The 24,978-nt window shown below is 56.0% G+C and overlaps 2 protein-coding genes across 2 annotated transcripts in view; one reads left to right on the top strand and one right to left on the bottom strand.

The window, feature by feature from the left end:
* Positions 1-690: 690 nt before the first annotated feature.
* On the bottom strand, positions 691-3,142 carry LOC116668830 (formin-like protein 5). Its single transcript, XM_032496913.1, has 3 exons — positions 3,128-3,142; positions 2,814-2,959; positions 691-1,933 (listed from the first exon to the last, which is right to left on the bottom strand). The coding sequence occupies exons 1-3, from the start codon at positions 3,140-3,142 to the stop codon at positions 1,171-1,173; spliced, it is 924 nt and encodes a 307-aa protein (XP_032352804.1). The 3' UTR covers positions 691-1,170.
* TET3 (tet methylcytosine dioxygenase 3) overlaps positions 1,734-24,978 on the top strand; it is a 93,537-nt gene continuing 70,292 nt past the window's right edge. Inside the window, 3 exon segments of the mRNA XM_032497882.1 lie at positions 1,734-1,876; positions 2,714-3,443; positions 17,171-17,227. Coding sequence (XP_032353773.1) covers positions 3,141-3,443; positions 17,171-17,227 — 360 coding nt within the window. The 5' untranslated portion in view covers positions 1,734-1,876; positions 2,714-3,140.

Here is a 24,978-nt window from a genome sequence, read left to right as displayed (position 1 = left end):
GAAAATTATACTCTACTGATATCTCTTCTCAGTTCTAGACTTACTTCCCTCAACAGAAATTCTTTCCTACTCTCAAAGGCCAGAGTAGGAAGTAGGTATTACAGCCATATGCACCACCCACCCCACAGCTGACAACCTGGCCATGAGAGCAGGCTGTCAAAATCAGGCCTGTGAGGAGGGAAGTTCCAGACAGAACCCGGCTTCTCCTACCGCCCAGGGCTTTCTGGACAGCGCTACTTGCGATCAATTACTTTTTTTTCTTCTTCTTCTAAGTAACCAGCCGAATGCTCTTTTTCCAGTTCTGGCTGAGTTGTTAGCTTCAGCCTGGTGGCGACGCCTGCCAGGTACCTGGCTCCGTGAACACCGCCCAAACTGGTCAGGCCAGTCCGCCCCGTGGTTGTTTCTGCCAGGACTTGCCCGTGTGTGTGTGTGTGTGTGTGTGTGTGTGTGTGTGTGTGTGTGTGTGTGTGTGTGTGTGTGTGTCTGTGTGTGTCTGTGTGTGTGTGTCTGTGTGTGAGGGATGTCTTAGAGACCCACCCTTCTCCCCAGCAACCCAGGTAGGTGGAAGGCAGCTTCGGGGACCAGCCTGGCAGTCAGGCTAGAATGGGTGGAGCTGAATTAATCTAACCTGGAATTTCAACTTGGCCTGCACAACAGGTGAGGGAAAAGAGCAGCAGAGAGAACAGGCAGTTTGGCAACTTGGAAGTATTCTTCTGCCTTGCCCCTTGCCCCCTGCCTGGAAAATAGCCCGGGGTGACTTTTCAAAGTGTCTGCGCCGGCTTGTAGGGCTCAGTTGCGCCAAGGCCTCCGAGGAGGCTGTCCGAGCCCCTCCTGCACGCTGTCCTCCACGGTTACTCTCCGCGACGCGCCCGTTCCCCCTCCTCTGGGAGGCAGGGCGGGGGTATCGGATTAGTCTTTGTTTTCGACACGAAAGAGCCGAGCGCGGCGCGGGGGAGGCTCGCGATGCCAGGGCCCCGGGGTCCGCCTGGGTAGGGCGCTCGGCCGTGACCCCCGCGAGGGTGCCTCCCAGCTGGCCCGCGGCCTCTGCTCGCGGGTATCCCCTCCCTGCCGGCCAGGCTGACTCGGTACGCAAACGCGCGATGTCCCCCATTGTCCTGCCTCGGAATGAGCGAGCCGCAGGAGGAGAGTGGGGTCAGCCGGGCCCCGAGCTCAGGGCTCCCGGGGGCGCCGGGGCGGTCCCAGACCGCTTGGCCCGTAGGGAGTGGCAGGAAGTGGGGACACCGAGGCTGGCTCCGCCGAGGGCCTAGGCTGGGAGGTCCGCGTGCCCCACCCCGCGCGGCCCGCCGCGCCCGCCGGGGCTGCAGAGCCGCCGGAGGTGGGGGGCGGCCAGCCGGAGGAGGGCGGCCGGTCCCGGGAGGACTGGCCGCGGGGGAGGGGAGGTACTGCAGGTGCAAAGGCGCGGCGGCCGGGCCGGGCCCTGCCCCCACCCGCTCGAGGGCCGCCCGCGCCGTCCCCTCCCCCTCCACGGAACTCCCCCCTCGCGTAGCCGGGAGCCCGGCGGAGGGGGCGGCGGCGGCGGGGCCGGCGGGGCTCGGCGGGGCCGCACGTGCGCGCCCTCCCGGGCGGGGGAGTCCCCGGGCGAGCACGTGCCGCGGCGCGCGGGGGGCGGGGAGTCCCGCGGACGCCTTCATTGCTGCTGCTGCTGCCGCCGCGGCCGCCGCTGCCTCTTCCTTCCTCCTGCGCCGTCCCCTCCTCGGCCCGGGCGGGGGGCTCCGTGCGCCGATCTCGGCCGGGCCAGGCGCTCCGGGAGGCGGGCGCCCCAGGCGGCGGCGGCGGCCGCGACGGTGGTGGCGGCGGCGGCGCGGGCCGGGAAACTTTGCCCCTTTGTGCGCTCCGCCCCGGAGGCGGCGGGCAGGTCGGTGCAGTCGGTGCCTTTCCGGCTCCGGAGTGGGGGAGGGGCGGCGGGGAGGCGCTGGGGGCCCGACCCGGGGGGAGGGGACGGCCTGGGGGCCGGCCGGGGGGGCCGCTACTTTGTTGCGGGGGACGGGGCTAGGGTGCTGCGGGTCACAGTGTAGCGGAGCCGGGCGGGGGCGGCGGGGCGGGGCGGGGCGGGGGCTGCGGAGCCGCTGGAGCCGAGCGGCCGAGGCCCCAGAACAAAGGAGCCCGAGCGGAGGCGCGCGCGCGGCCCGGCCCGAGCCCGAGCGCGCCCCCCTCCCCGCGCCCCCTCGGCGGAGCCGGCGGCCCTCCCGGGTCTGGCCGGCGGGCGCGGGGCGCGGCGGGGCGGCCGACGCGGGCTTCCCCGGGCGCGCCCCTCTCCAGGCCGCTCCCTTGCCGGGGGCGCCCGGGCAGCCCCGCCGAGTGAACCTCTCGGCAAACTTTATTTTGAAAGCTGTGCTCCCTTGGGGAGGGCCTAGCGACCTCCAGCGAGGAGTGTGTGGGAATTTTGGCGAAACTGTCCCAAGCCCGTGGGGTTGGGGCAAAGGACAACTTTATTAGAAATCTCACCTTGACCACCCCCCCGCCTTAAATTCGTTGCCCAGGTTTCCTTAGCACCCCATCGCTCCCTCGGCCTCCTTTCCAAGACAGGGAGCGGGTGCTGGTGCGCCCTGCCAGAGGTTCTGGGCAGAAGTTCATGTGAGCAAGCCCCATCTCTTCCCCCATCTTCTCTTTTCCCAGAAGCAGGAAGAGGTAACATGTGAAAGTTGTCCCCGAGCCCCGAGTGATGCGCTTCCCTTTTCTGTCTCTCTTTCAGGCAGCGCTGCCTTCTCCATCATCCTGACCCGGCAGAAGAAATACTGGAGGAGAAACTCCTCACCCTGCCCTGCCCCCCCCCCCAACATCCACCTGCTCACCTCATGCCTGGGTCCAGGGTGGGTGAGGGTGAAGAATCCACCCAGCCAAGATGATCCCTTCTCTGGGGACTGCTGCTGGTGTCCTCCCCCAGATCCTGGGCCCCAGCAGGTGGGAGAGTGGCCCTCAGCTGAGTCCTGTCAGACTGCTGCAGAGGAGGTGAAAAGGCGTTGAGAAGTGGTGCCCATCCCAGAGCCTGGAGCTACTTGCCTTCACCCTTGTAGACTTTTGACTGCTTTAGGAGAGAAGGACCCGTTGGTGGCCTTTGCAGACAGGAAGCTGGACTACAGCTCAGCCCCGGCACCTATGCCCCCACCTCTGGCAGCGTCATGAGTCAGTTTCAGGTGCCCCTGGCAGTCCAGCCGGACCTGCCAGGCCTTTATGACTTCCCTCAGGGCCAGGTGATGGTGGGGGGCTTCCAGGGGCCTGGGCTTCCAATGGCCGGGAGTGAACCTCAACTCCGAGGTAGTGGAGATGCACGGAAGAAACGAAAACGGTGTGGTACTTGTGAGCCCTGCCGGCGGCTGGAGAACTGTGGGGCTTGCACCAGCTGTACCAACCGCCGCACACACCAAATCTGCAAACTGCGCAAGTGTGAGGTGCTGAAGAAAAAAGTGGGGCTTCTCAAGGAGGTAAGCTGGCTCTTGCTTGGCTGCACTTTCCCGTCCTTGAGAGTGCTGTGGGCACAGGGGTCTTGCTAAAGACAGTAAAGCACATTCTCCCGTTCTGGTCGTACTGGTCCAGTTTTTAGTGGGGCCGTGAATAGGCGTATAACTGTCCTTGGAAGCTGGTGTGGGCACCTTTGTTGGGCTGACAGTGTAAGAGTAACTGTCACAGAGGGCTCTGAGCTAGCACTCTCATTTCTGATGTCTCTGTGTGCTGTGGGACAGTGATATCTAGCTTTATCTCTAGAAGTTTCTTGTCCTACTTGAAGCCTCAGATGTACTTCAGGGTCACACCAGCGCTTGGGTAACGTGGGGAGTGATGGTGTCAGGTAAGAGTTGGAGGCTGATGGATTTGGGAAGAAAAATGTGGAGCGACACCGTGTCTTTATGCTGCCCTAGTGTAGTGGGATGTTTCTTTTCGTAAACCTTCTTTGGGTACCATTATTTTGGGCTGGTACCTGAAAATGGGAATTTTGGGGGGGGGAATCTAATGAGAAACCCATGATGTGGGTTCTCCTACAAGACAGTACTTCTTGAGGTCAGGGACTATTTATCTGTATTCTTAGGACCTGGCCTAGATCCTTGGTGTGTAGTAAGCCTTTGGATACTAACTGAATGAATAAATGATGTGCTTTAGAGATACTGTCAACTCCAGAAGGAGTACTCCCTTTATCTGGAGTAGGGAGGTAAAGGGAGGGAAGGACGAGTTGGAATGAGAGCAGACGGGGAAGTGGAGAGGCAGTGACCCCGCGCTGGCCATCTTTCCTTTCCGTTCTGGTGGTGGGCTGCCGGCATGAGGTTGGTGGCAGCCGCAGCAGCGGAGAGTTGGCAGAAGTAGGGACGAGCGTAGCTGAACAGCTTGGGAGGAGCAGTGTAGCGGCGGAGGTCGCTCCAGGCAGCCAAACTGGCGCTGGACAGAGACGGAGGCCTGCGCTGTCCGTGGGGCTCCCGGGAGCTGCCACTGATTTGTACAAGGGCTCAGACAACTCAGGTCCCTTCTCAGAGCCTGTCTTCTCCCTAGGGAGATGGAAAGGTTGTGCTTGATGGCCTTTGAAGCCCTTTCCAGCTGGGCTGGGAGTCGCTGTGCTTCTGAGCGCTGGGGCACCTGTGGCTTCGATGGGCTGGCGGCTTGCGCTCGGGATTTCCCTGACCGCTGAGTGCAGAGCTGTGCCGCGAGCTTGGTGGGGCTGAGGTCCCTTGGCTGGAAAGATCCAAATGTTTCAGGGAGAGAAGTGGGTGTTGCTGGAATGTTTCTGCCCCTTCTCGCCTTCTCTTGCCCGTTCCCCGTGGAAGCTGCATCGTGGCTCAGGGATGGTGGACGAGTGTGCCTTGTTTCCCTGGTCTCAGGTGAAAGCAGACATCTGGGTCACATCTAGAGCTTCCCACCTCAGCCCAGAGACAGTGTCCAGCCCCTTTATGTGGCTGGTATTTCTGGGGAGTTGACATCCTGCTGGCCTGGTGCCCTGTGGGTCATTTCTGAAAGGGGGATGGGATCGGGGTAGGCTTCCCTCCTGGGCATGAGATCTGGTGTTTCGGTGTAAGGAGGACCTGGCCAGTCTACTTTGTAAAGCTTGGTTCCTTGGCTTGCTTCTTTCCAGGGTTCACCTCCTCCCCTTTTCTCTCATTCTGTTCCTCCCATAATCAAACCCCAGGGGACAGAGGGAATGAGCTTTTCTGGGCTGGGTGTTCCAGAACCTGTGGCCCTTGTGAGCCGTGTTTAAGCGCCTCTCACGGCAACAACGAGGCATACCTGAGTAAAAGGGGCTGGGACTGAAGCCAAGGTCCTGTCAGCCTTGTGTGTAAGCTGCTGGCTCGGGCTGCCGGTGGTCACGGCTAAGAGACCGGAGTGCTGGGTTGGCTGCAGCTTAGAGATGACCTCTCTGAGAGGTGTCTGTGTCCCCGTGGAACTTGCCATGGCCAGCTGCCCCCCAGCTCCCCAGGGTCAGGGAGAATGCAGCTCCTGGCCTGTAGTCTCCAAGGACGGGGGGTTCACATGCAGGTCTGTGGCCTAATGCTACCCCAGGACAGAGTCCTCTCAGTTTCTTAAGAAACAATGGAAGGGAGACAATGGAGTGAGCTTTTTTTTTTTTTTTTAAAGCTAACTTTCTTTAACTTAAAGAGCAGTACTTTGTTTTAATATAGGTTCTTTCTACTTACTAATCTTTCAAAATTACTCTCTTTTTATGAAATGAAGTTGTTGGTAGAAGGATTTACTTTTTTAAAAAGTGTTTACTTGGCAAAGTACAAAATATTAACTAGTTTCTGTCTTCACAATTTTTTTTTTTAATTGGTCTGTGACGACCGAAAGCGTGCGAACCGCTGTGAGGCTACCCTGCCCTGACGAATGTATTCTTGGCAGAGCTGACAGGCCGGAGAGGCCGTGCCTGAGTGAGGGAGCCCGGAGAACCAGCCCCGCGTTTACAGCCCCCAGGGGACTGCCGAGACCTTCGCCACTAGGTCTGAGCAGCCGTGTAGTTGAGGGGACATGTCCAAGGATTTGGGAGGTCAGGAAAGGAGACACTTTCCTCAGAAACAGAACTTTAGAATTTTGCCCTGACGCTTCATGTGGGACAAGGCAAAGCATCATCCTAGGAGCCTCTTGGGAATCAGACCGTCTCCTTGCATCCCTGCTTCCCGGCGTCTCCTCTTCTGGACACCCTTTCGTCACCTCCATCCTGTCTCCACCTCCCTTGGTTTCCTTTGGGGCTTCCTCTGAGCTGTGCACCTCCAGCTGCTTTGTGTCATCCTGTAAGCTGGGGGGCATCATCTTGCCTTCCTTGTCTTCCTTCCCTGCTCCTCACTTTTTTCCCCAGTGCGGGTGGTGGTGGTGCTGCAGTCCCCCTACTCAGAAAAGCTCAGTGTTTGAAGACTCGAGGCAGCCCTCTGGGATGGTCCCGTCCATCACAGAGGCAGGTGACTGCTTCTCTGGGCCCTAAGGTGAGGTAACACACCTGAAGGGGCTCATTCCTGTCTCAAGGTCTTCATTCCTAGTTCCAGGAAGGATTTAGATCCTAGGCTGATATTGGAGGCTGTTTGACTTCCACATTCTTTTCACCTGAGTGGTGGCTTGAAGCACAACATGGCAGCTGCTTAGAAAAGTAGGATTTGGTGGGTGTGGAGATACAGTAGGCCTCCGACCCCAGAGCAAGCTCTGTGCATCAGTTTTCTCTTACATCAAATGGAGTAACCCTTCATTGTGAGGATTAATTGAGATAAAATATGCATAATGTCTGGTACCTAGTAGGTAATTGGTGCATGGTGACAGAGCACTCTTAGAACATCTAGAAAAGAATTAATCTTTATGCATAAAAATTGTGTATGTTAGTCTCTGAGCTGTAATTGTAAGAATGCAGTACAAATTAAATGTTTAATTCAAGACATCCTCTGCTTGCTCTTGGAACTGAGGGAGGGAGGAGTTTGCCAGCCTCTTTGTTGGGGGAGGAGGCTGGATACCCAGGAGCAAGGAGCTGTGGCCCAGGGTCTGACTGAGAAGTTGCTCGTGGGTGACGGTAGTAAACATCTGATAAAGAGGGTGGGAGAAAAACCCTTTGTGGAAGAAAAAATACTCCATGGAAAAATGCATGCATAGATTGGAAGCGTGACTGAGAGCATCGTGGGTGAAAAATGGAGAGAGAACTGTGCATGTTGTGAGAAGCACGCCTAGCCCTCAGCCAGGTGGGTTTAGTGGCTGAAGCAAAGCTCTGTGCCAGTTCTGAGACAAGATACCTTGGATTGAGGCTGTCTCAGCAGTATCAGAACACCTGACAGTTCTTGCCTCGCGTGCTGGTAGTTCTGTCTTCCTGAAGATGGAGGCTGTGTGGAGGGAAGCCGAGTTCCCACTAGCAAAGGGAGAACTGATTGGTAGAGTAGAAGTGAAGAGACACTTTAGAGAAAGGGGCCCCATCTCAGCATTTGTGAATCTGGAGAGAAGCCTAGGCAAGGGGAGGTGTTTACCATAGACTGTAGAAAATTTTTTTAGATGCAAACAGTTTTTAATACCCTGGCTGCAGACTTTAGAGTTTAGGGAAGTTAGCTGGAGGGATAGGATTGCTTTTAAAAAAGGAAATGCTGACTTAACAGTCCTAAATGGTGCCCTAAGGAGGAAGGTGATGGGACTGGGGACGATCTGAACCATCTGCGTGGCTGCTTGGGCTGCTGTCTAGTGAGTGCAGATGGTACAGACCAGGCTTTTTTACATGGAGAGGGGGTGCCATTCAGGCGTAGTCTAACCCTTTAAGAGGAGCATCAGAGAGTCTGGTGGCCAGAATGTGCTGAGGCTCGTGGAAAATGCTCAATACAATAAAAGCCTTTCATATATTCCCAGCAAGAACAAGAGGGAAGGGGTAGCCTTACAACTTCAGGAGCAGAACTAGTGACAGAGAAAAAGCAGCCCCTGGGTCCCTGTTGTGTCAGGGAGTGTAAACTGGGGAAAGACCATGGCATGTGTGGTTAGCAAGGGAAGAGCCAGCTGCCCGACCTGCATCTGAGTCATTCACTCCCTACCGAGCACCTCCAGATACACTCACGGAATGACATCTTTATGGAATCATGATTGAAAGAGGGCCAGAAGACAGGCAGAAAGTTCAATTTTTCTAGGAGATGTTGAAAATTATAAACGACATGTCAGTTTTTGACAGTGCTAGAGCAGATTGTTAAAAGGTGGTTTGTGAGACTTAGAAAGGCAAGTGGTGAGCTTCGGCGGTCCCCGTGGTTCTTTGCAAAGTAGCCCGGTCAGACTAATGGATCTGGATTTCTGCAAATAAATGATGGTATCTCCTGCCAACTGCTTGGACAGATCAGAGGGCCAGTTTCTTACTTAAAGTCATCCTGCAGAGAGGGCACAGGTATAACTGCCTTGTTCAAACTTTTTATCAACTGTGTGGATCCGAGATTCCACATTGGGATCCCCTGGGTCCTGTCCCCAGGGATTCTGATTAGCTTGGGCTGGGGTGGACCCAGTTGGGCTGGGTCTTTCCAGGTGCATCTAATGTGTAGTTAGAGTGGAACTCCTCTGACACAGATGAGAGCTGAGAGGATGGGCACCCACCTGGACTCTTTACTGCAAATTGCTCACCTGAGTCTTAGGGCACCGGAATGGTTCATAACCATTCTTCCACCTTGCTCATCAGTGGACCAGCATTGGCATCCTCTGGGAGCTTGTCAGACAGGCAGAATCTCAGGCCTTCTCTCAGAGTTACTGAATCAGAATGTGTACTTTAACCAGATTCCCAGGTGATTTGTATGTCCATGAGGGTTTGAGGAGCTGGTCTGTGACACTTCTGTGGCTGGAGAAGGGGACAGAAATAAGCCTTGATGAACATAGGTAAAGAACGCCAGTCCCTGGTTTTCAGCCGATTCTCAAGGGTAAGGAGGATGACCCAACACTTTCTTTGTTCTGTAGGCCAGGGAGACAGGAACAGCTTAAGATTCACCCCACGTTTAGTCTTGTTCTTCTGGAGTCCATTTCCTTCTAGTCTAGTGAGTTACAGTAAGTAGCCTTTAAGAACGTGTGTGTGTGTGTGTGTGTGTGTGTTCTGAGAACAGTCAGGAAAGGGCTCCCAGAAGATGTGTGCTGTTTCGCAGCCTAACTTGGAGCCCCCTGAGGGAGTAGTAGCTGGTGGTGGTTGTGAAGAGGAGGAGCACATGCCTGGAACCCGGGGACTCAGGGAAGGGCCTGGGGGCTTAAGAGCTGGACTTGTGTGTCCTCTTCATAAGATGTGGGCAGGAGCAGGGCAGGTCAGCGGGCGGGTGAGGGGGGGGTGGTAAGTGGTGATGCGGCTGTTACGCTGAATGACAGATCGAGGGGTTAAGGAGATTGGAGCAGTCTGGAGCCAAGGACCTTAACTGAACTCAGTGGGATTTAATCAGGGTAAATCTGAAGTCCTGTACTTGTTTTAAACACAGAAAAGAAATGTACGGTTAAGGAACCCTGGCTTCCTAGCAGGTGGGAAAAGCTGAGATTCTAGAAGGGTTGTGAACAGCCTGTCTCTAGGAGCTCTGTCAGAGTGGCCACATGCCCGACAACAGAAAAAGATGGGCCATTCAACTTGGAAATGAGGAAAAGAACATGGGCTAAGAGGAGTCCTCCGTGGACGAGGGAGTCAGTTCCTTCGTGTAGGGAGTGGGCAGAAATTCTCTGGAGAGTAGAAGTTATAAGCAGGTAGACTGAATCCATGTTTGAAAAAAGAGTTGTCTGGCATTTATAACTGTTCCAAGACTGAGGAGCCAGCCCTGTGCCAGCATGGGTCCGAGGAGAGGCTGGATGTTCTGGCTGGGATGTTGCCAGAACGTCCTGTCGGGTGGAGGCTCCTGCACTCAGTGGTCTCTTGCTAAAGCTACGGGAGGTGAAACACCAGGCCTACCTTGTATTCCTTTGTTGACTACATTGCAGAAGAAACATTACTTTTAGGTCATAAAAGTTTCTGGTCAAGTTCTAGACCTAGTCTCAGACCTGGGTTGGAACAGAGTCTGTGAACTTTCTGAAAATTTCAGCCAAATGTGTGAATGTGCAGGGGATGTGTTTACTCATGGGAGAGAGTCCCTGGTTTTCAGCCGATTCTCAAGAGTTATTCATGACTTCTCACATTTAAGAAGCATGCTCTACCTGAGTTGTCCAGTGTGGTAGCCATTAGCCAAGTGTGGCTACTAAAATTCAAATCAATTAAAACTGAATAAAATTAAATTTGGTAATGCAGTCACCCTGGCCGCCTTTCAGGTGGCTCGTGTGTTGGACAGCACAGAGTGTTTTCATCGCTGGGGTAGTTCTGTGGGACATGGAGTTCCCCTGCGTGGTCCCTGAAGCCTGTTTCTGAGTCGGGGAAATAGCTGCCCGAGTTGGCTATGCTTGGAAGGATGTTTTTGGGTTAGGGCCCCTGTTCCCACTCCCAGGTAAGTGGTCAGGGGTATGGGAGGGAGCAGTACTTTCCTGGGTTCTAACCCATGGCAAAGCTCATTGCTTCTCCTTGAAGGCACGGGGCCATGTGTTAATTATATGCTGTGGGGAAAACAGTAGGAGTGAAGTGTGGGTCCCCATCCAAGGTCTCTCTCTCAGGCTCCCTGGGGGAAAGTGGCTTCTCCCGCCCACACTCTTGCCCAGCAGCCCTGGTGAACCTTGCCCACATTTACTTCTGGCCCCAAACTTGCTTCTGCACCGACCCCAGCGTTAGCAGTCAGCCCTCACCCCTCTGCCTTGGGCCTCTCCTTCTGGAGAAGGCCGTGTGGTGACTGGGTGAGCTGAAGGACCACATGAGGGGTCTCAGGAGTCGTCACGAATTCTCCCTCCCCTCCGCATCACGTCTTTCCGGCTCCCTTGTGGATCAGGGGCAGGGTGCAGAGGAAGAGAGGAGGTGTTGGAAAGGAAAGGGACCTCTTCATCTTCTTGAGCCCTGCTGCATCCCAGCTGGGGGGCCCTTTAGGGTTGCTGTGGCCTTCTGCCTGGGTGTCTCTGTGCGTGGCCCAGGCTCCTGGCCCACCTGCAGCAGACACACCCCTCTGTGGCCTCGTCTCCTGTCACTTGCATCGGGAAGCTGATAACCTGAGGTTTTATTAGTCACTGGGGGAGGGAAAAAAGAAAGCTAGCAGCCCAGTGTGAGGGAACTGGCCAGCCTTTTGGTGACCACAGGCCTGGGGGCTGCTTCCTTGCCTCAGGTCACACAGGCTCTGTTGTTGCACTGCTGGCTCTGACCTGTACAAGTTCCAGCTCCGTTGTGGCCCCCCCGCCCACCCAGCCAGGGAGCTTTTAGAGGACAGTGCATCTCCCACTACCGGTAGAGCAGCAGTTCTGTTTGTTTATTTTTAAACAGAGACACTGGGGATTGAACCCGGGACCTCGTGCACGCTGAGCAAGTGCTCTACCTCTCCACCAGAGCGGCAGTTTTAGACTCTGATGGAAGGGGAGTTGCACTGGGTAGAGTCACCTGGGGACATTTGCCAGACTGCATGTGCCCCGTCGTGCCGCACCCCATCGTTACTGCGGGAGGAAGCCTCCAGGCGGGGTGCGGAGATGCTGGGTCAAAAGCAGGTAGACTGGACTAGAGTCTGTTCCTTTCTGAGCTTTTCTTATGAGAGGGACGTAGGGTGGCTCTCCCTGCTCTTATTTTGTTGTGCCTTACTTTTTATTGATTGCTCTGCCCTGTAAGGGTGAGCGCTGGGTGCCCCGCTTCTCTCCTTGGTGCTGGGAGTGGTCCTGGCGCCCTGGAAGAGACGGATGGCATCCTTTCTCTGGGAGGCTGGGTCCTGTTGGGACTGTTGATGCTGCAGGCTGGGGTCGGGGCGTCGGGAGCCAGCGTGAGAAGAGCTGTGAGGAGGAGGAGAGGCACCTTCTGGGAATGTTTCCCCAGCCCCAGGATCTCCAGCGTCCCCTGTGCTGGGGGAGGGCAGCGCCTCTCCCTGGCGTCACTTCAGTTTCCGGAGGCCGACGTCATCTGCTTTGACTGGTAGACCTGCAAGTTGCCTTCCCGGCTCTCTTAGCAAATCACGCCTGGGACTGGCTGCGTCCGAGGCGCGGCGCTGAGCCTGAGCCGCCGGTAAAGGGGAGGCAGCGTTTGCTCTGTCCTTAACAAGCTCGCAGTCTGGGGAAGGAGACGAGCATGGAAACAAATAATTACAGTACAGTCTGGTAGGGCTATAAGGGAGGGATGCCGTAGGGCAGAGACGGGCCTTAGTCACTGTTGGGCCCAGAGAGCCCATCGTGGAAGGAAAGGGACATGTTTTGAGAGTTTCAGCATAGTGATATGTGCAGGATGGGGGGGCACTTCCAGGAGGAGGGAGGCACCTGCCCTGAACCTGAGGTGTGTAGAGATGCCGCTCGGATGCTTGCGGCTGGTGGCAGGGGTGTGGAAGGACGCAGACAGGCCACAGGGCGCCACCTGAGGGTGTCCATGGATCCTCAAGGTGGAAGGTAAGATGTTTTGTGTTAATTACTCTGGGAAGTCTTCCCCTGGGGCTGTCCCCCAGTTTTTAAATCATGCAGCTTTCTTGTCCCTACCTTCTCAATGACCTGTTAAGGCTCTGCGTTATTTACTTGGGTCTTGGAACATTTGGTGCTCCAAGGCTGTTGAATTTGGGGTGAGGAGAACCTAATGCGGTTCATCTGATATAAGACTGTCTTACAAGCAGTTAGGAGGGCAGGTGGGGCGTGGGCAGAGCCGCCGCCGGTCAGCCTGAGGGGCCTGAGTGCCTTCTGTTTGTTGATGTGGGAGCGTGCGGGGAGTTGCTGGCTGGCTGGCTCTGTTTTCCCTCTGACATCACTGGTGCCTGGGCTCAGTCTGGCTCTGCTGCATCTCCACGGAGGAGCACCCTTTCTGTTGCTGCTGTTCCTCCTCCTCGGCTTTCTCCTCCCTGCCATTGCCGTTGATACAGACTTCCGCTGCCAAAGCTAATTGTGAGGCCTGATCAGTGAATGAAGGCAAAGGCAGTTCCCATGACAACCGCAAAGAGTTTCAAATATAGGGGATGATGTGTGTGTGATGGGCTGCAATTACTTGGGTGGAAATTGATGCGTGGACACCGGTGACTTCAAACATAGGCTCTGAAGGTGGAGGGGGTGTTAGGTTTCTTTGGCAGGATCCTTTGTGCGATGGAGAGGGAAGGGAAGGTCACAGGCTTCCCCCACGGTCGATTCCAAGTGCCTTCAGCGTGTGGAATGCTGAGCAAAACCCCGCAGGGGCTTTGAAGAGGCACAGCTCTAGCCATTCTGGTTGGAGAGGCAGGACACACAGGAAGACAAATAGCAGCACTAAGCATCAAATGAGAAACCTTAGGAGTGCTGTCAGCTGGCAGAGGACTAGGGTAACCCGAGAAGGCTTCCTGGAGGAAGTAGGGCTTGACCTGAACTTTGAAGTAAAGCCCTGGGGAGTGACCTCTTTCAGGACACAGCCATGGCGAGGGAGGAGAAGTCGTCCGTCTGCCCCCTGCCAACTCTAGAAGAGGTAGGTTGATGAGAAAATCATTGAGCTACACAGGGCAGCAGCGACTGTACTGCTGTGAGTGAGGGGTGGTGAGAGCCCTGCGCAGTCTCCTCCTTTCTCCATCTGTAGAATGGGCAGGGGAAGTTCCTCTCTCATTGGTTTGTTTTGAGAGTTAAATAAGATAAAGTACATCATGCTCCAGTTACAGGGCTTGACATCAGGTTGCTGCTTGTTTGATGCTCCTGTGAGTCCCCTTGAATCTATGTCTGGATGTGTCCCCATTTCCTAGTCTTTATATATCTGTGTGGGTTCCAGCCTGTGGGATCTGTGTTTCTGAGGTTCTCTGTGTTGGGGTATTTTGTGGGTTCTGGGAGTGAGTCAGTCCAGTCACTTCTCCCCAATGGGGAGGGCAGTAGCCCTGTCCCTCCTACTGGGTGTGCAGTGGGGTCTAGGAGTCATGATGGAAGGTGGGCAGGGACCCTCAGGCCCCATGTAGAGGGGCCCCGAGTACCTCTGGGTCGGTCACTGTGAAGCCTCTAATGTAGAAAGAGGGGCAGATAGAGACAGGAGGGAGTCAGGTGTGGGGTGTGGAGAGTGTCCCTGCTGGAGACAGAGTGGCCCCATCGTGCACCTCTGTGACTGCCTGGAGCTCTGCTATTCCAGGTGCCTCTGAAAAGGGCAGGAGGTCAGGGTGGGATAGAGATGGGAGCAGGTGGACTGACTTGGGGACCGTGGGCTCTGCTAGGGGTGTCCATAGGCTGCCAGGGGGTGGGCGGGGACCTGAGGTTGGAGTGGGGCTGAGTTAGCACTGGGGCAGGGGGTTGGTTCAAGCAGAGTGTCCGGGTGGCTTCTGCAGGCTCGTGAGGAAGATGTGTGCTGTCCGAACAAGGTTGGGCCTCAGCGACAGTTCAGTTGTGGCAGGTCATGTCCTCCCAGGAGAGCAAGGGTCTCTCCTATCCTTGGGGACCTTAGAGAGAAGGCCAACCAGGAGAGTGGCCTCTGCATCTCAGTGCCCGGCCCCCTGCCTCTCCTCCCTCCTTGTGCAGAAACTCAGCTCAGCACATTCCAGCTCTGCGCAGAACCTAGTGAGCGGGGAAGACGGGGCCCCTGGCCACGTGGGGAAGACGGCCGTGTAAATAAATAACTGCGCTTGGTTGCGACTGCTCGAGACGAGGTCCTGGGAGGGGTGAGCGGTGCTCCTGGGCTAGATGAGCTGGGGAGGCAGCAGAGGGAGGCTAAGCCTGGCAGCATAGCAGCTTCCCAGCTGGGGAGAGGCAGGGGAACCTAGGCAAGGAGCAGCGTCACCAAGTTTCTGAGGCATGAAAATACTACCTTCCTCAGACGCATAGCTTTTAAAGGGAAGTGGTCTGGTTCGAGTGACCCCGTCCCCCTGTGCATTTCCCTGGGGTTGGCAGGGAGAGGGGGTTAGAGAACAGGAATGAGAAGGGCCTGGATTAGAATTCTGGCTCACCACTCACCAGCTGGGTGCTGACGGGCAAGTAACTTGACATCCCTAAGCCCGTTTCCCCATAAGAGACAAGATTCTCCGTGGAGTAAGTCGGGCGAGATGCTCCCGCAGCATGGTTGGCACGGGGCCTGGTACGCAGCAGGGGCTTGATAAACTGTGGCAGCCGCGGCAGCAACAATGTTGATCGCTGCCGTCCAAGCAGTGCTGCCCCTGCCCAGCAGCAGGCTGTGTGCAGTAGGTGGGTGGGGGACCAGGGTAAAGGAGGGACTGCACTTGGCCTGGCCAAGGGAAGAGCTGAGGGGTGCAGAAGCCCACACACAGCGCAGGACGCTGCTCCTTGCCCTGCCTTGTCACCTGCTTTCGTCCCTGCCCTGGGGAGGAGCCCAGTAGGGCTACCCTTTGCCCCAGGGGTGAGGCAGGTATGGGCCTTGGTTCCTCCTGCAGTCTCCTCACCAGAGGCCAGCTTTGCTGTCTCTCCTCAGGCAACCCATCCATCCTGAGTACCCTCTTGGAGCCTCAGGGAGGGGGCAGCACGTGGGCAGGAGCTGGTAGCAGAGCGCATCCTGACTAGTCCCGTAAGTCATTTCTCTCTGACCTCAGGTTCTTCTTCTGGGACTGAGAGGTAGCACACAGTGGGCTCTCTCAGAAAGTAAGAGGGGTGGCTAGCAGCACCTACAGTGTGGCCGGCTGTGTGCATTTTTTTCAGAGTCTTCACAGCTGTGTTTAAGGTAGCTGCTGTGTGTAGTTCTGTTTTCCAGGTGAGCCAAGTAGGCTAAGAGAGGTAAGGTGCCACCGCGAGGTCCTGCAGCTGGGTGGTGTAGCCGGGAGCTGGGCCAGATCGTGAGTACCAGGGTCCACGGAAGTCCCCCTCTGGGACAGCAGGAGCTCTAGGGTGTTCGGCTACAGGGAGTCGATGGGGTGAAGTGGGCTGTGCCCCGGGATGCCCGGGAATTACAGGGTTTTCCTCCCAGTTCTGTTCTTTCTCCTTCAGTCTCCTGGGTATTGCAGCTTTCAAAGCTCAGAGCCTGGGAACTGGAGACTAGAGCTCTTGCGGTCTGGGCCCCCTCCCCTCCTCAGCCTTTACAGGGGGTGGGAAGCCCTGAGGTCTAGGGGCACCACCTCCTCAGCCTTTCTAAAAGAGGAGGAAACACTGAGAGTGGTAGTGGTGGGGAGGCACCAGGGATGAGTGATCCTAGGATAGAGTGTGGGTGTTCGAGTGCGAGGGAGGGCAGGGCTGACTTGGTAGGCTTTGAGCCCCAGGCAGTGCGGGATTCAAGAAGAAGCCTGTTGGAGGGAGGGAGGAGAAGGACTGCATAATGGTGAAGAGTCTGGTCTTCAGAGCCGGGCGGACCAGCTTGGAGTCCCAGCGCTGCTTTCTAGCTGTGTCACCTTGGGTAAATTACTTCACTTATCTTTCCTTGTTTCCTCATCCGCAGAACGGGGTAAAGGGTCATACTGCCAAGGCGTTTTCTTCCTCGGAAGATTGCAGGGCTGTTGCTGTTATCACAGCGCCTGGCACTGACCTAGCTGCTGCGAGAAGCTGCAGTTTGCCGGTGTCCAAGGGTTAGAGGGCGGCCTGGGGAGGGGGGAGGTGCCGCCCGCGTCCGCTCGACCCCCGGCGCAGTCCGCCCTCTTTGACCCTGGGGATGCCTCTGGGTGTTACCTTCGGGTACCCGACTCTGGAGGAGACGGGGGTGCCCCGGGATCCCCGGCCTGCCGGGGAGCGGCGGCGGGCCTGGGCCGCGGCCAGCACGGCTCCACGGCACCCTCGCGGCGCCCCCGCCTCCCGGCTGTGCAGGTCCGGCCCCCGGCGGCCCTGCCCCCGCCCTGCCGGCCTCGGGGATTGGCTGGCGAGCGCGCCGCCCCCTCCACACCAGCCTCGCCGGCGGCGGGGAGGGGAGCCAAGCCGGCAGCTGGCCGCCGCCGCCTCTGCAGTGCCTCCCTCCGCGCTCCGGCGGGGATAATGGGAGGCCCGCCGGCCGATGCACCAGAGGAGGCCGGCCGAGGTAGAGCGGGCAGGGCGGGGAGGGACGAGGCCAGACCGGACGCAGGAGGAGGGGCAGAGCCCTCCTGGATCTTGGGAGGGTGGAAAAAGAAGAAATGAAAACAAAAACACTCTGGAAGGCGAATGAGCCATCCACCGCTCGTCTGGGTGGCAGCTGGAGGCAGGAAGATGGTCCCAGCTATCCTTTCTTTGGGAGGCCCCCTGCCTCCCGTTCTGCCCCTTCCCCTGCGGTGGTGCTGGCGGTGCAGCAGAGGGACTTTGCTGCTTTCCTGGTGTCAGCCTGGCTCATCAGTCTCTCCGGCTTCTTTTGCAGGTGGAAATAAAGACTGGTGAAGGAGCCGGGCCGTGGGGACAAGGGGCTGCTGTCAAGGTACCGTGTGTGTGTGTGTGTGTGTGTGTGTGTGTGTGTGTGTGTGTGTGTGTTAAGGGTGAAGTGTTTGACTGGATTGGATAAAAATAAAGGGTCTCCTCTGGTGATCCCTTAATCTCCCACTGTGTGTGTAGCAGCCGCTGAGGGGGAGGGGCGGCGGGGGTGTGGGCGGCCAATGAATCCTCAGGCCTGTGTGGGTTTTGTTTGGACTCTTTCTGCTTCCTCAGCTGGATGGTTTGGGTGCAGTTGGGATTGGGTTTGTTGAACTGTGTTTTTTTTTTTTTTTTTAAGACACATAACCCACTCCCCACCCTTGCCTCTGGAAATCTCTCGAGAATGTCCCTGGCACTGTTGGTTTGCATCCAATCTGCAGAAATCCCGTGGGGGGGGGGGTGGGGAGGGGGAAGGGGAATTGCGCTCCTGAGTCTGAAGCTGATAGGGTGTCATTAGTCATGCTGCTGTCACCATGGAGATGGCTGGAGAGGAGAGGAGGTGGTGGGGGTGAGGATATTTTGGGTAGGGTGGGGGCTGATGCAACATCATGACTGGGAATCCTGCAGGCGGTCGGCTGCTGTTACACTGTACAGCTTGGTGTCTGGGGGACTGGGAAGGGAATGTTACCAGGTGCGTGGGAAGTGGAGAAGAGGGCACTGAGCTGCTCCATGTGGCTGTCTTAGGGCCAGGGCTGGGATGTTTGGGGCAGGGCAGAGTGCTGGAGTATAAGCCATTACTTGGAAACACCGATGTTCCTCCCAGGTTGGCAAGGACCAGGATCAGTAGGTTTCCTTGGGTTTTGCCCTGTTTTCGGGCTGGGGACCCGCCGTGAGTTTGGGATTACTCAGCAGTATCCTCTGCTGGCCCAGGGTGGAGAAGACAGCAAGAGGCAGCTCCGTGTGGCCGCCTTTCAGGTCAGAAGCAGAGAGGCTGGGGAAGGAGTGGGCACAGGTGGGCAGGGCAGGGCTGCGTGGGACTCGTCTTCACGGGGAGGGAGCCCATCCCTGCCCCTGCCCAGCTCTCCTTTTCCCTTCAGCCCCTGGAGCCTGTGAGGAGCTGGGGGGATCTGGTTGCTTGGGTAGCAGGTAGGCGAGCTGCTCGTGTCCCCAGATGCTCTTAGACTTTCCTCTGTGGAAGTCCTCTGGCTTCCTGGGAAAACTGTGGGAAGCGCCCTGGAGGTGCTGAAGTGTCACGCTCGCTGCCTGGGTGGGGATGCTGGCAGGGAGGGACTCTGCTTCCCCATGTGGGGTAGGGGCTCCTAGGTGAGGCTGCCAGGTGGATCAGGAGCCAGGGTGGGTCCCTGGCCTCCTCCCAAGGAACTTAAGGCCAGGAAGTGCTTGTGGGAGGGCAAGAATTTTGCTTCTGGGGGAAGGAGAGTAGTCAGGTGGCGCTGGCTCCCCTGGAGAACTGGGCAAGCCTCAGTGAGGCTGGGAGTTAGTGGGCGACCCCCTGGGACGGGACTGTGGGAGGCCCCTGAGGCAGGCCGAGGGTGGTTGATGCTGGTGATGCTGTGGGTGAGGAGGAGAGAGCTGTGAGCTCACTCCACGCCCTTTCTTCGGAGCAGAACCCCCAGGTTCCGCCTCCACTTCCTCCTCTGGCCTCCCACTGCTGGCGAGGGAGCTGTAGCCACCTGTGCGCTGCTGAGGGCTGTGCGCACGGAGCGCGCGGGGTGCGCCCGTTCTGCCGCACCCTGGGGACGGCGGGTCAGGGGGTGAGGACAGATGGGCTCAGGGAGTGGGCGGCTCCCTCCCCCCTCTGCGTCTCTGGCCTTGTCAGCCAGAGCTTCCCTCTCTGCTGGGAGGAATGGCTGCTGGCAGGTTTGTTTACTCCGGAAAGCACCCTCTCCTGCCTAGCAATGGCTTCTCTTCAGCTCTTTCCAAGTGTGTTCTCCGTTCCTTCCTGCCTGTATTCTGCTGGCCCTGTCGTCCTGCTGGAAGCTCCCCGCCCAGCACCTCCACCCTTAGCGTCGTGGGCATGAGGTAGGGCTGCTTGAAAAACCAGAGGACTGCCCTTCAAACACGCCTTCCTCCTTCCCGCTTCTCAGAGTGGGGCCTGTGCTGGCTGTGCTTTTAAAGCTCTGAGGTTGTGTCTCTGCTTGTTGTTATTGTTGGGTTGTCTGTCAGAAAATCATAGCTTCCTCTTGGCTCAGCTTGGGCACTGCCAGCAAGCAGTCGGATCTGAGTCCCCTGTTCTGGTTGCCACCTTTCTCCGCACATAGTTTTCTTAGGTGGCCACTTGGGTATGGTGGCCCACGTACCCCGGGTGAAGCAGTTTTGCCAAGTCCCCTTCCATCAGGAGGTTGTGGTGAAGGCAGATGAGGCCAGGAGTCTGGGACACAGGACAAGGGGGTCTCCCAGTCTGTGTTCCTGCGGGATGAGCACAGGATTGCAGGATGGGTAAGCCCCCTGGGTGAACGGTATCCAGCAGCCAGTGGAGACGTGCTCATTACTGTGTGCTGAGTCCTGCCGGGCTTTCAAGAATATCTATAATGTCAAGTGTGCGTAGTGCCTAGCCCGGGCATGGAGTTGAGCTTGGTGGACACAAGGTGTCATTCGGCTGTCTAGTGTGTTACATGTGTACCCATGATACCCCAAGGAACATGCCATACCACACACTGTCACCACCACCTCCGTCTTGGCAGCCTGGACAGGAGTGCGTGCCCAGTGCTGAGGGCACCAGGCTGCCCTGCTCTTGGGCTCCCACGCTCTGCCCCATGGGAACCCTCCGCTGGCTGAGGATGTCTGGAAACTATTTTGGAACTGTGCCCAGGATCTCCGCCTTCTGCCTCTCCTTTGGACCACTGCAGAAATGCTCCTTGGTCAAGGATCTGTGGTCCTCAACTTTCCACACACCACGGGTCACTCCGCTCCTTCTTTACCCCTCTCTAGCCCTTTGTGAGGGTCTAGCAGGAACTCTTTTCTCTCTAAGGTACATTTACAAGCAGTAGTGAACTTGGGGAGCTATGGAAGCAGGTGAGCATGCCAAGCTAGAATGGGAGAGAAACCAACCCAGAGGATTGCAGAGTTGAATTTGAGGATGGAGAAAGACGGCTTCCCCATGCATAATGAGGGCTGGAGTTACAGTCCCAGAGCTCAGCTCTACCTTGTTGGTGACCCAGGCATTTCTGAGTGTCATGGGAGAGGGAGAGGACTTTGCAAGGCAGACAGACAGGTGAGTGGGAGGGAGAGCACTCCTGCCTACCGTGGTGCAGGGCCCTGGAGCCACCTGCAGGGGTCACTGTGATGGCTCCTTAGCCCCCTTGCTGGGTTGGCTGAGGAGGGGCCTGGGTGCCGGGCTCACTCCAGCTGTAGATGGATGTTTCTGCTAGAACTGGTCTTTGTGGTCTTGCCAAGTCCCCTCTCATGCCCCTGAGGCTGCAGCAAACAGTTTGGCTGCCTAGGAGTGGGGGCAGGGAGCGTGGGGAGGGGCTTTGGCTGGGCTCAGCTTTTGGGTCTTCCCCTCACTGACCTCTGAGCCTCCTTCCTTCTGGCATCTGGAAGTCAGCTGAGGACTCCCCCTTGTTACCAGCATGTAAGGGGCAGACCAAGCCCCTCGCTCCCAGCTGGCCCTGCCTCTCTACATCTGCTTTCATGAGGAGGAGATAGCTTCCTTGTGGGTTGGTTTAGGAAGCCTTTGGGTAAACGGGGCACAGGGATGGCTGAGACAGTTAGAATCTATAGATTGTCATGCTGTCTAGAACTATGACCCTGTCCGCATTCACTTTATCTCCCCTTCTTCCTCCCTGTGTCTTTCCCCGTTTACTGAGTGTTTGCCATGTTCTGGGTACCGTACGAGGTCCTGAGAGATAAGAGAAATCATTATTATTTGATATTCACAGTATCACTGGAAGTAAGAGACACGGACTAAATTTCCTAAAACCGTGACTCTGAGTGGGAGAACCAGCACTGGCAATCTTTTTTTTTTTTTTTTTTTTTTTTTTTACTTTAAATACAGTGAATGCTTTTGATCTGTGCGTTTGGGATTGTGAACTTGCACGCGGCAGACCAGCCCCTCGCTCCAAGCTGGCCCTGCCGCTTTACGTCTGCTTTCATCATGGGCTCAGTGGACCTCAAGGGACTTTGAAGGAAGAATCAACATGCCAACCTTGTTTGTAATAAGTTAGCCTTTCTGGGATCTGGCAGTGACAGATCAGGGTAGTGGGGTCAGAAATGGACTCACTGGGATGATAGCTTAGTTTTGAAAGGAGGATGTTGGCTTTAGATGTGCTGGGTTTGAGATACAGATAAAGCTGGAAGGAAATGCTGTGCCTGGACAGTTTGCCTTGAACGTGAAATTGTCTTCTACTCATTCGAAGTGTGTGGGTCCTGCGGCCCTTACTGCTTCAGGGGCTCCGGCGAGACTGCTGGCTGGGAAGAGGAGGGTGAGAAGTGTGGCCGTCCCGTTTCTTTTTCTCTCTCATCCCAGCTCTCCTATCCTCAGGTTCTGTCATTTGCCATGGGGCAGTCACTTAGTGTCCCTGGGCTTCAGTTTCTTCTGTAAAATGAAAAGGTTGCCTCCAAATTTAGTTTTTCTCAAACTAAAAGGGGAGAAGGATCAGTTTTCTTACTCTTCAAAATATCACAGACCAAAACAGGTCTTGCTTTGTACAACTAGTTGGCAGCTCGAGCCGTGCGTGGCTCCCCTTGGGAGCTGAACACCATCCAGACCAATCTGTGCGCCATTGGATGAGGTGGTCCCGCCAGCGCGCACTTGGATGTGGCGGCAGGTTCAACTCGCCGTGCCGGTTTCTAAAGGCTCACTCTTAGCTCCTGAGTTTCTGTTGTGGGGAACTGGTGATAAACAGTTTATGGGCCCTTCCGTGATCAGCGTTACTTTAGAACTTTGCTTCTGGGAGAGCAGAGGGTCTCTGTTTTGACCTCTCTCTTACATACACTCCATCTTGGGGGCAAAGCCACCACTGAAAGAGTAGAGACCTTGCTGGCCCAGAATTCTGTCTGGAGTGCCTCAAAAATTTTTACTTGCATCTCAGCTTCTGTAGATAAGGTTGCTTCCTGCCTGCCCTTTTATCACTGCAAGTTTCAGATTCTGATGGTGGACTGTCAGAACCTGTGGGGAAGGACCGTGTGCGCGTGTGCGCTGCATGACTTAGAGAAAAGGTGAGGCTCAGGCCGGCTCCCCTGTAGTTGCCGGAGTGGACTTGGTCCCTGCCGGACACTCACGCTTCATTGCCTCAGGCCAGGGCACCTGGACTTCCGAGTGTTATCCATGCCGTGACTCTCGAAAACAGAGGTGGCCGTTTTCCTCTGAGGGCTGATCACGAACTCTGCCCTGATTTCTGTAAGGACAGACATCCCAGTATTTTTGATAGCATGAGCTGGGGAATCTCCCTCCTGTTTTGTCTCACCCCTCTACACACACTCTGCAAAGGTTTTTTTCTTTTGTTTTGTTTGGGATCTTTGGTATTTTCATTTAAGATGCTAAAGTTTAGACAAAAAAGGAAAAATACTCATTTCCTTCTACCCTGGCCGCCTCATCCTGGAGGAGCGTAGGGAAGGGCTAAGGTTTGCAGGTAACACTGGCGGGCCACGGAAGTGTTCCTTAGGAGGCAACATTCCAAGGACAGTGAGATTAGGACCTGAGCGCATGCTGGTTACCTCTGTGGCCTGGAACGCCTGTGTCTTTGGTGCTTAAGTAATTGGATTTCCTAATCCCACCTCCAAGCATTTTTCATGTGTAATCCTAACCTTACAGGCTTTGCAAGGGAAACAAAGACACTGAAAGGGCTTGCAGCTTATCCCTGACAGTGAGCTCCTGAGCTCCCTGCCCTGTTGCGGAGTTTCTTGCTTTGCCGCTGCAGCAACTACACACCCCCACCAACATCCCTTTCCCCAGGAGTCCGCTCCTTCAGCCTGCGGGCCTTGGTTCCCGGCCCTGCTTAACAGATGGAGTTTACAGTAGGAGCTGTTTCCTGCTGGCCCACCTTCCTGTACCTTAGGGGAGGGTTGCATCTCTGATTCCTGCTGGCTGTTGTGCAAAAGGTCAAAGAGCCAGGGAGGCTGGTAACTCCTGACCGAGGTAGAGACCCTGAAAGGGGTTCAGGCTGACAGCCCTATCTGAATCCCCAGACAGACACCTTCTGCTGCACCTTCCCCACTGAGTGCGACCCCTGGGCCAACTCATTTCTCTGTTGGCTTGAACAAGTTCTGTCTGGGTAAAGAGGGTGCCCCCTGACTGTACCAGGCTCTGCTGGACCCCGGGAGGGGACACGTGCCTTCCCAGTTGCCATCATTGTTGCTCTGCACCTGAGCTCTAGTGGGGGAACACAGAAAGGGATTTTCAGTGGCGTGCTGAAGGTGTGTGCCCAAGAGATGTCCAGCAGTTTTTCCTGGCATGGCAGGTCCCTTCCTCTTCTCCCGCTGTGCTTCCATCCTGAGGCACTCCTCATGGCCTCGGCCCACCCCCACTCTCACCCCTCATGCTTTGAGCTCAGCCCTAAGTTCTGGACTGAGCAGAGTGCGGGCCTCTGAGGGCACTGCTATTTCTGTAGGGCGTGGGCAAAGGATTCCTTCTATCAGAATTATCTAGGAGCGTGTAAAGTCTATAGGGTGGCAAGGCCAAGATAGCCATCTGTTGGGGTCACACTTGTGGGTTCCTGTTGTATAATTAGGTAGGGTGGACGCAGGATGAGTTGGTGTGGGGGCCCCGAGGGTAGTGTTGGAACCTCTCGGCAGGTGGGCCGTGTCATGTCCCCTTTTCCCGTCTCTTGTCCCTGAGCCAGGTCCTACCTGACGGTTGAGCTACACCCTGACCTCTACCCTGTGGCCCTTCTTCCCATGGTTATTTCTCCTCGGTTTCCTGTTTTCCAGCTGTGGGTTCCCAGTGGTGTCATTTGGACCCTGGATAGTAGTTAGGGCCTCGCTCTGGGATTGTGTGGTTGGAACGGTGTATGTCTTGGGGCTGTATTGACAAGTGGTTCAGAGCGGTCTCAACACCCAGCTGGGAACCAGAAGCCCCATCCCCCTTACTTTCCAGAGGCTGTCTCCTCCGTGTGTGGGGCATCGCTACACCTTGGGGCTCTGCTGAGGTCTGGGCACGCGGGATGCGGAGGAAGACCTGCGTGGGTGGCAGGGATCTTCCGCCCTGAGCAGTTGCTCCCACCCTGCAGCCTCCATCAGGATTCAGCTGGCCTTCACCTTGCCTAGAGAGCTTCCAGTGACCAGTCCCTGTGGCTCAACTAGTTTAGTGGTTCTCAGTCTCGCTGCTTATTAGAATCATCTGCAGGACTTTTAAAAAAGAAACTATCAATGTCTGGGCCCCAGCGCCAGAGACTCTTATGTAATTTGTCTGGGGTACAACGGGGACCCCAGCATTTTTCAAAGCTCCCCAGGTGACTTGAATGTGCACTCACGGTTGAGAGCCACCACCCTCATCTGTTTTGGTTTTCCTCGTGTCTCCTATATCTGTGGGTTGTCCTGGAATATTTTTTTTTTCATCTATTGATAATTTTAGTGATCATCTTTCCAGACTCTGTATTTATTAAGACAATGAGACATGTTAGACAAAACACTGGATTGAGTGTTCTCTTCCATGAAACTGATCCCTAACTTCATATTTATTGTAACCAGAATTTGAGGGAAATTCTGTAGCTGATGGCAGAAACCAAGGGTTCTCCTCTCAGCTTTTAATTTTGTAAAAACTTGTTACAAAGTGTGGCACACACACAAAAAAGCACATAATGTGTGCAGCTTGGTGAGTTTCACAAAGTAAGCTCACCTGTGTAACCACCACCTGGATCA

This window comes from Camelus ferus, chromosome 15 (genome assembly GCF_009834535.1).
Source record: "Camelus ferus isolate YT-003-E chromosome 15, BCGSAC_Cfer_1.0, whole genome shotgun sequence".
Taxonomy (NCBI): Eukaryota; Metazoa; Chordata; class Mammalia; order Artiodactyla; family Camelidae; genus Camelus; species Camelus ferus.
Note: the sequence above shows the minus strand (reverse complement) of the source record. Positions and strands in the feature narration are given on the sequence as shown.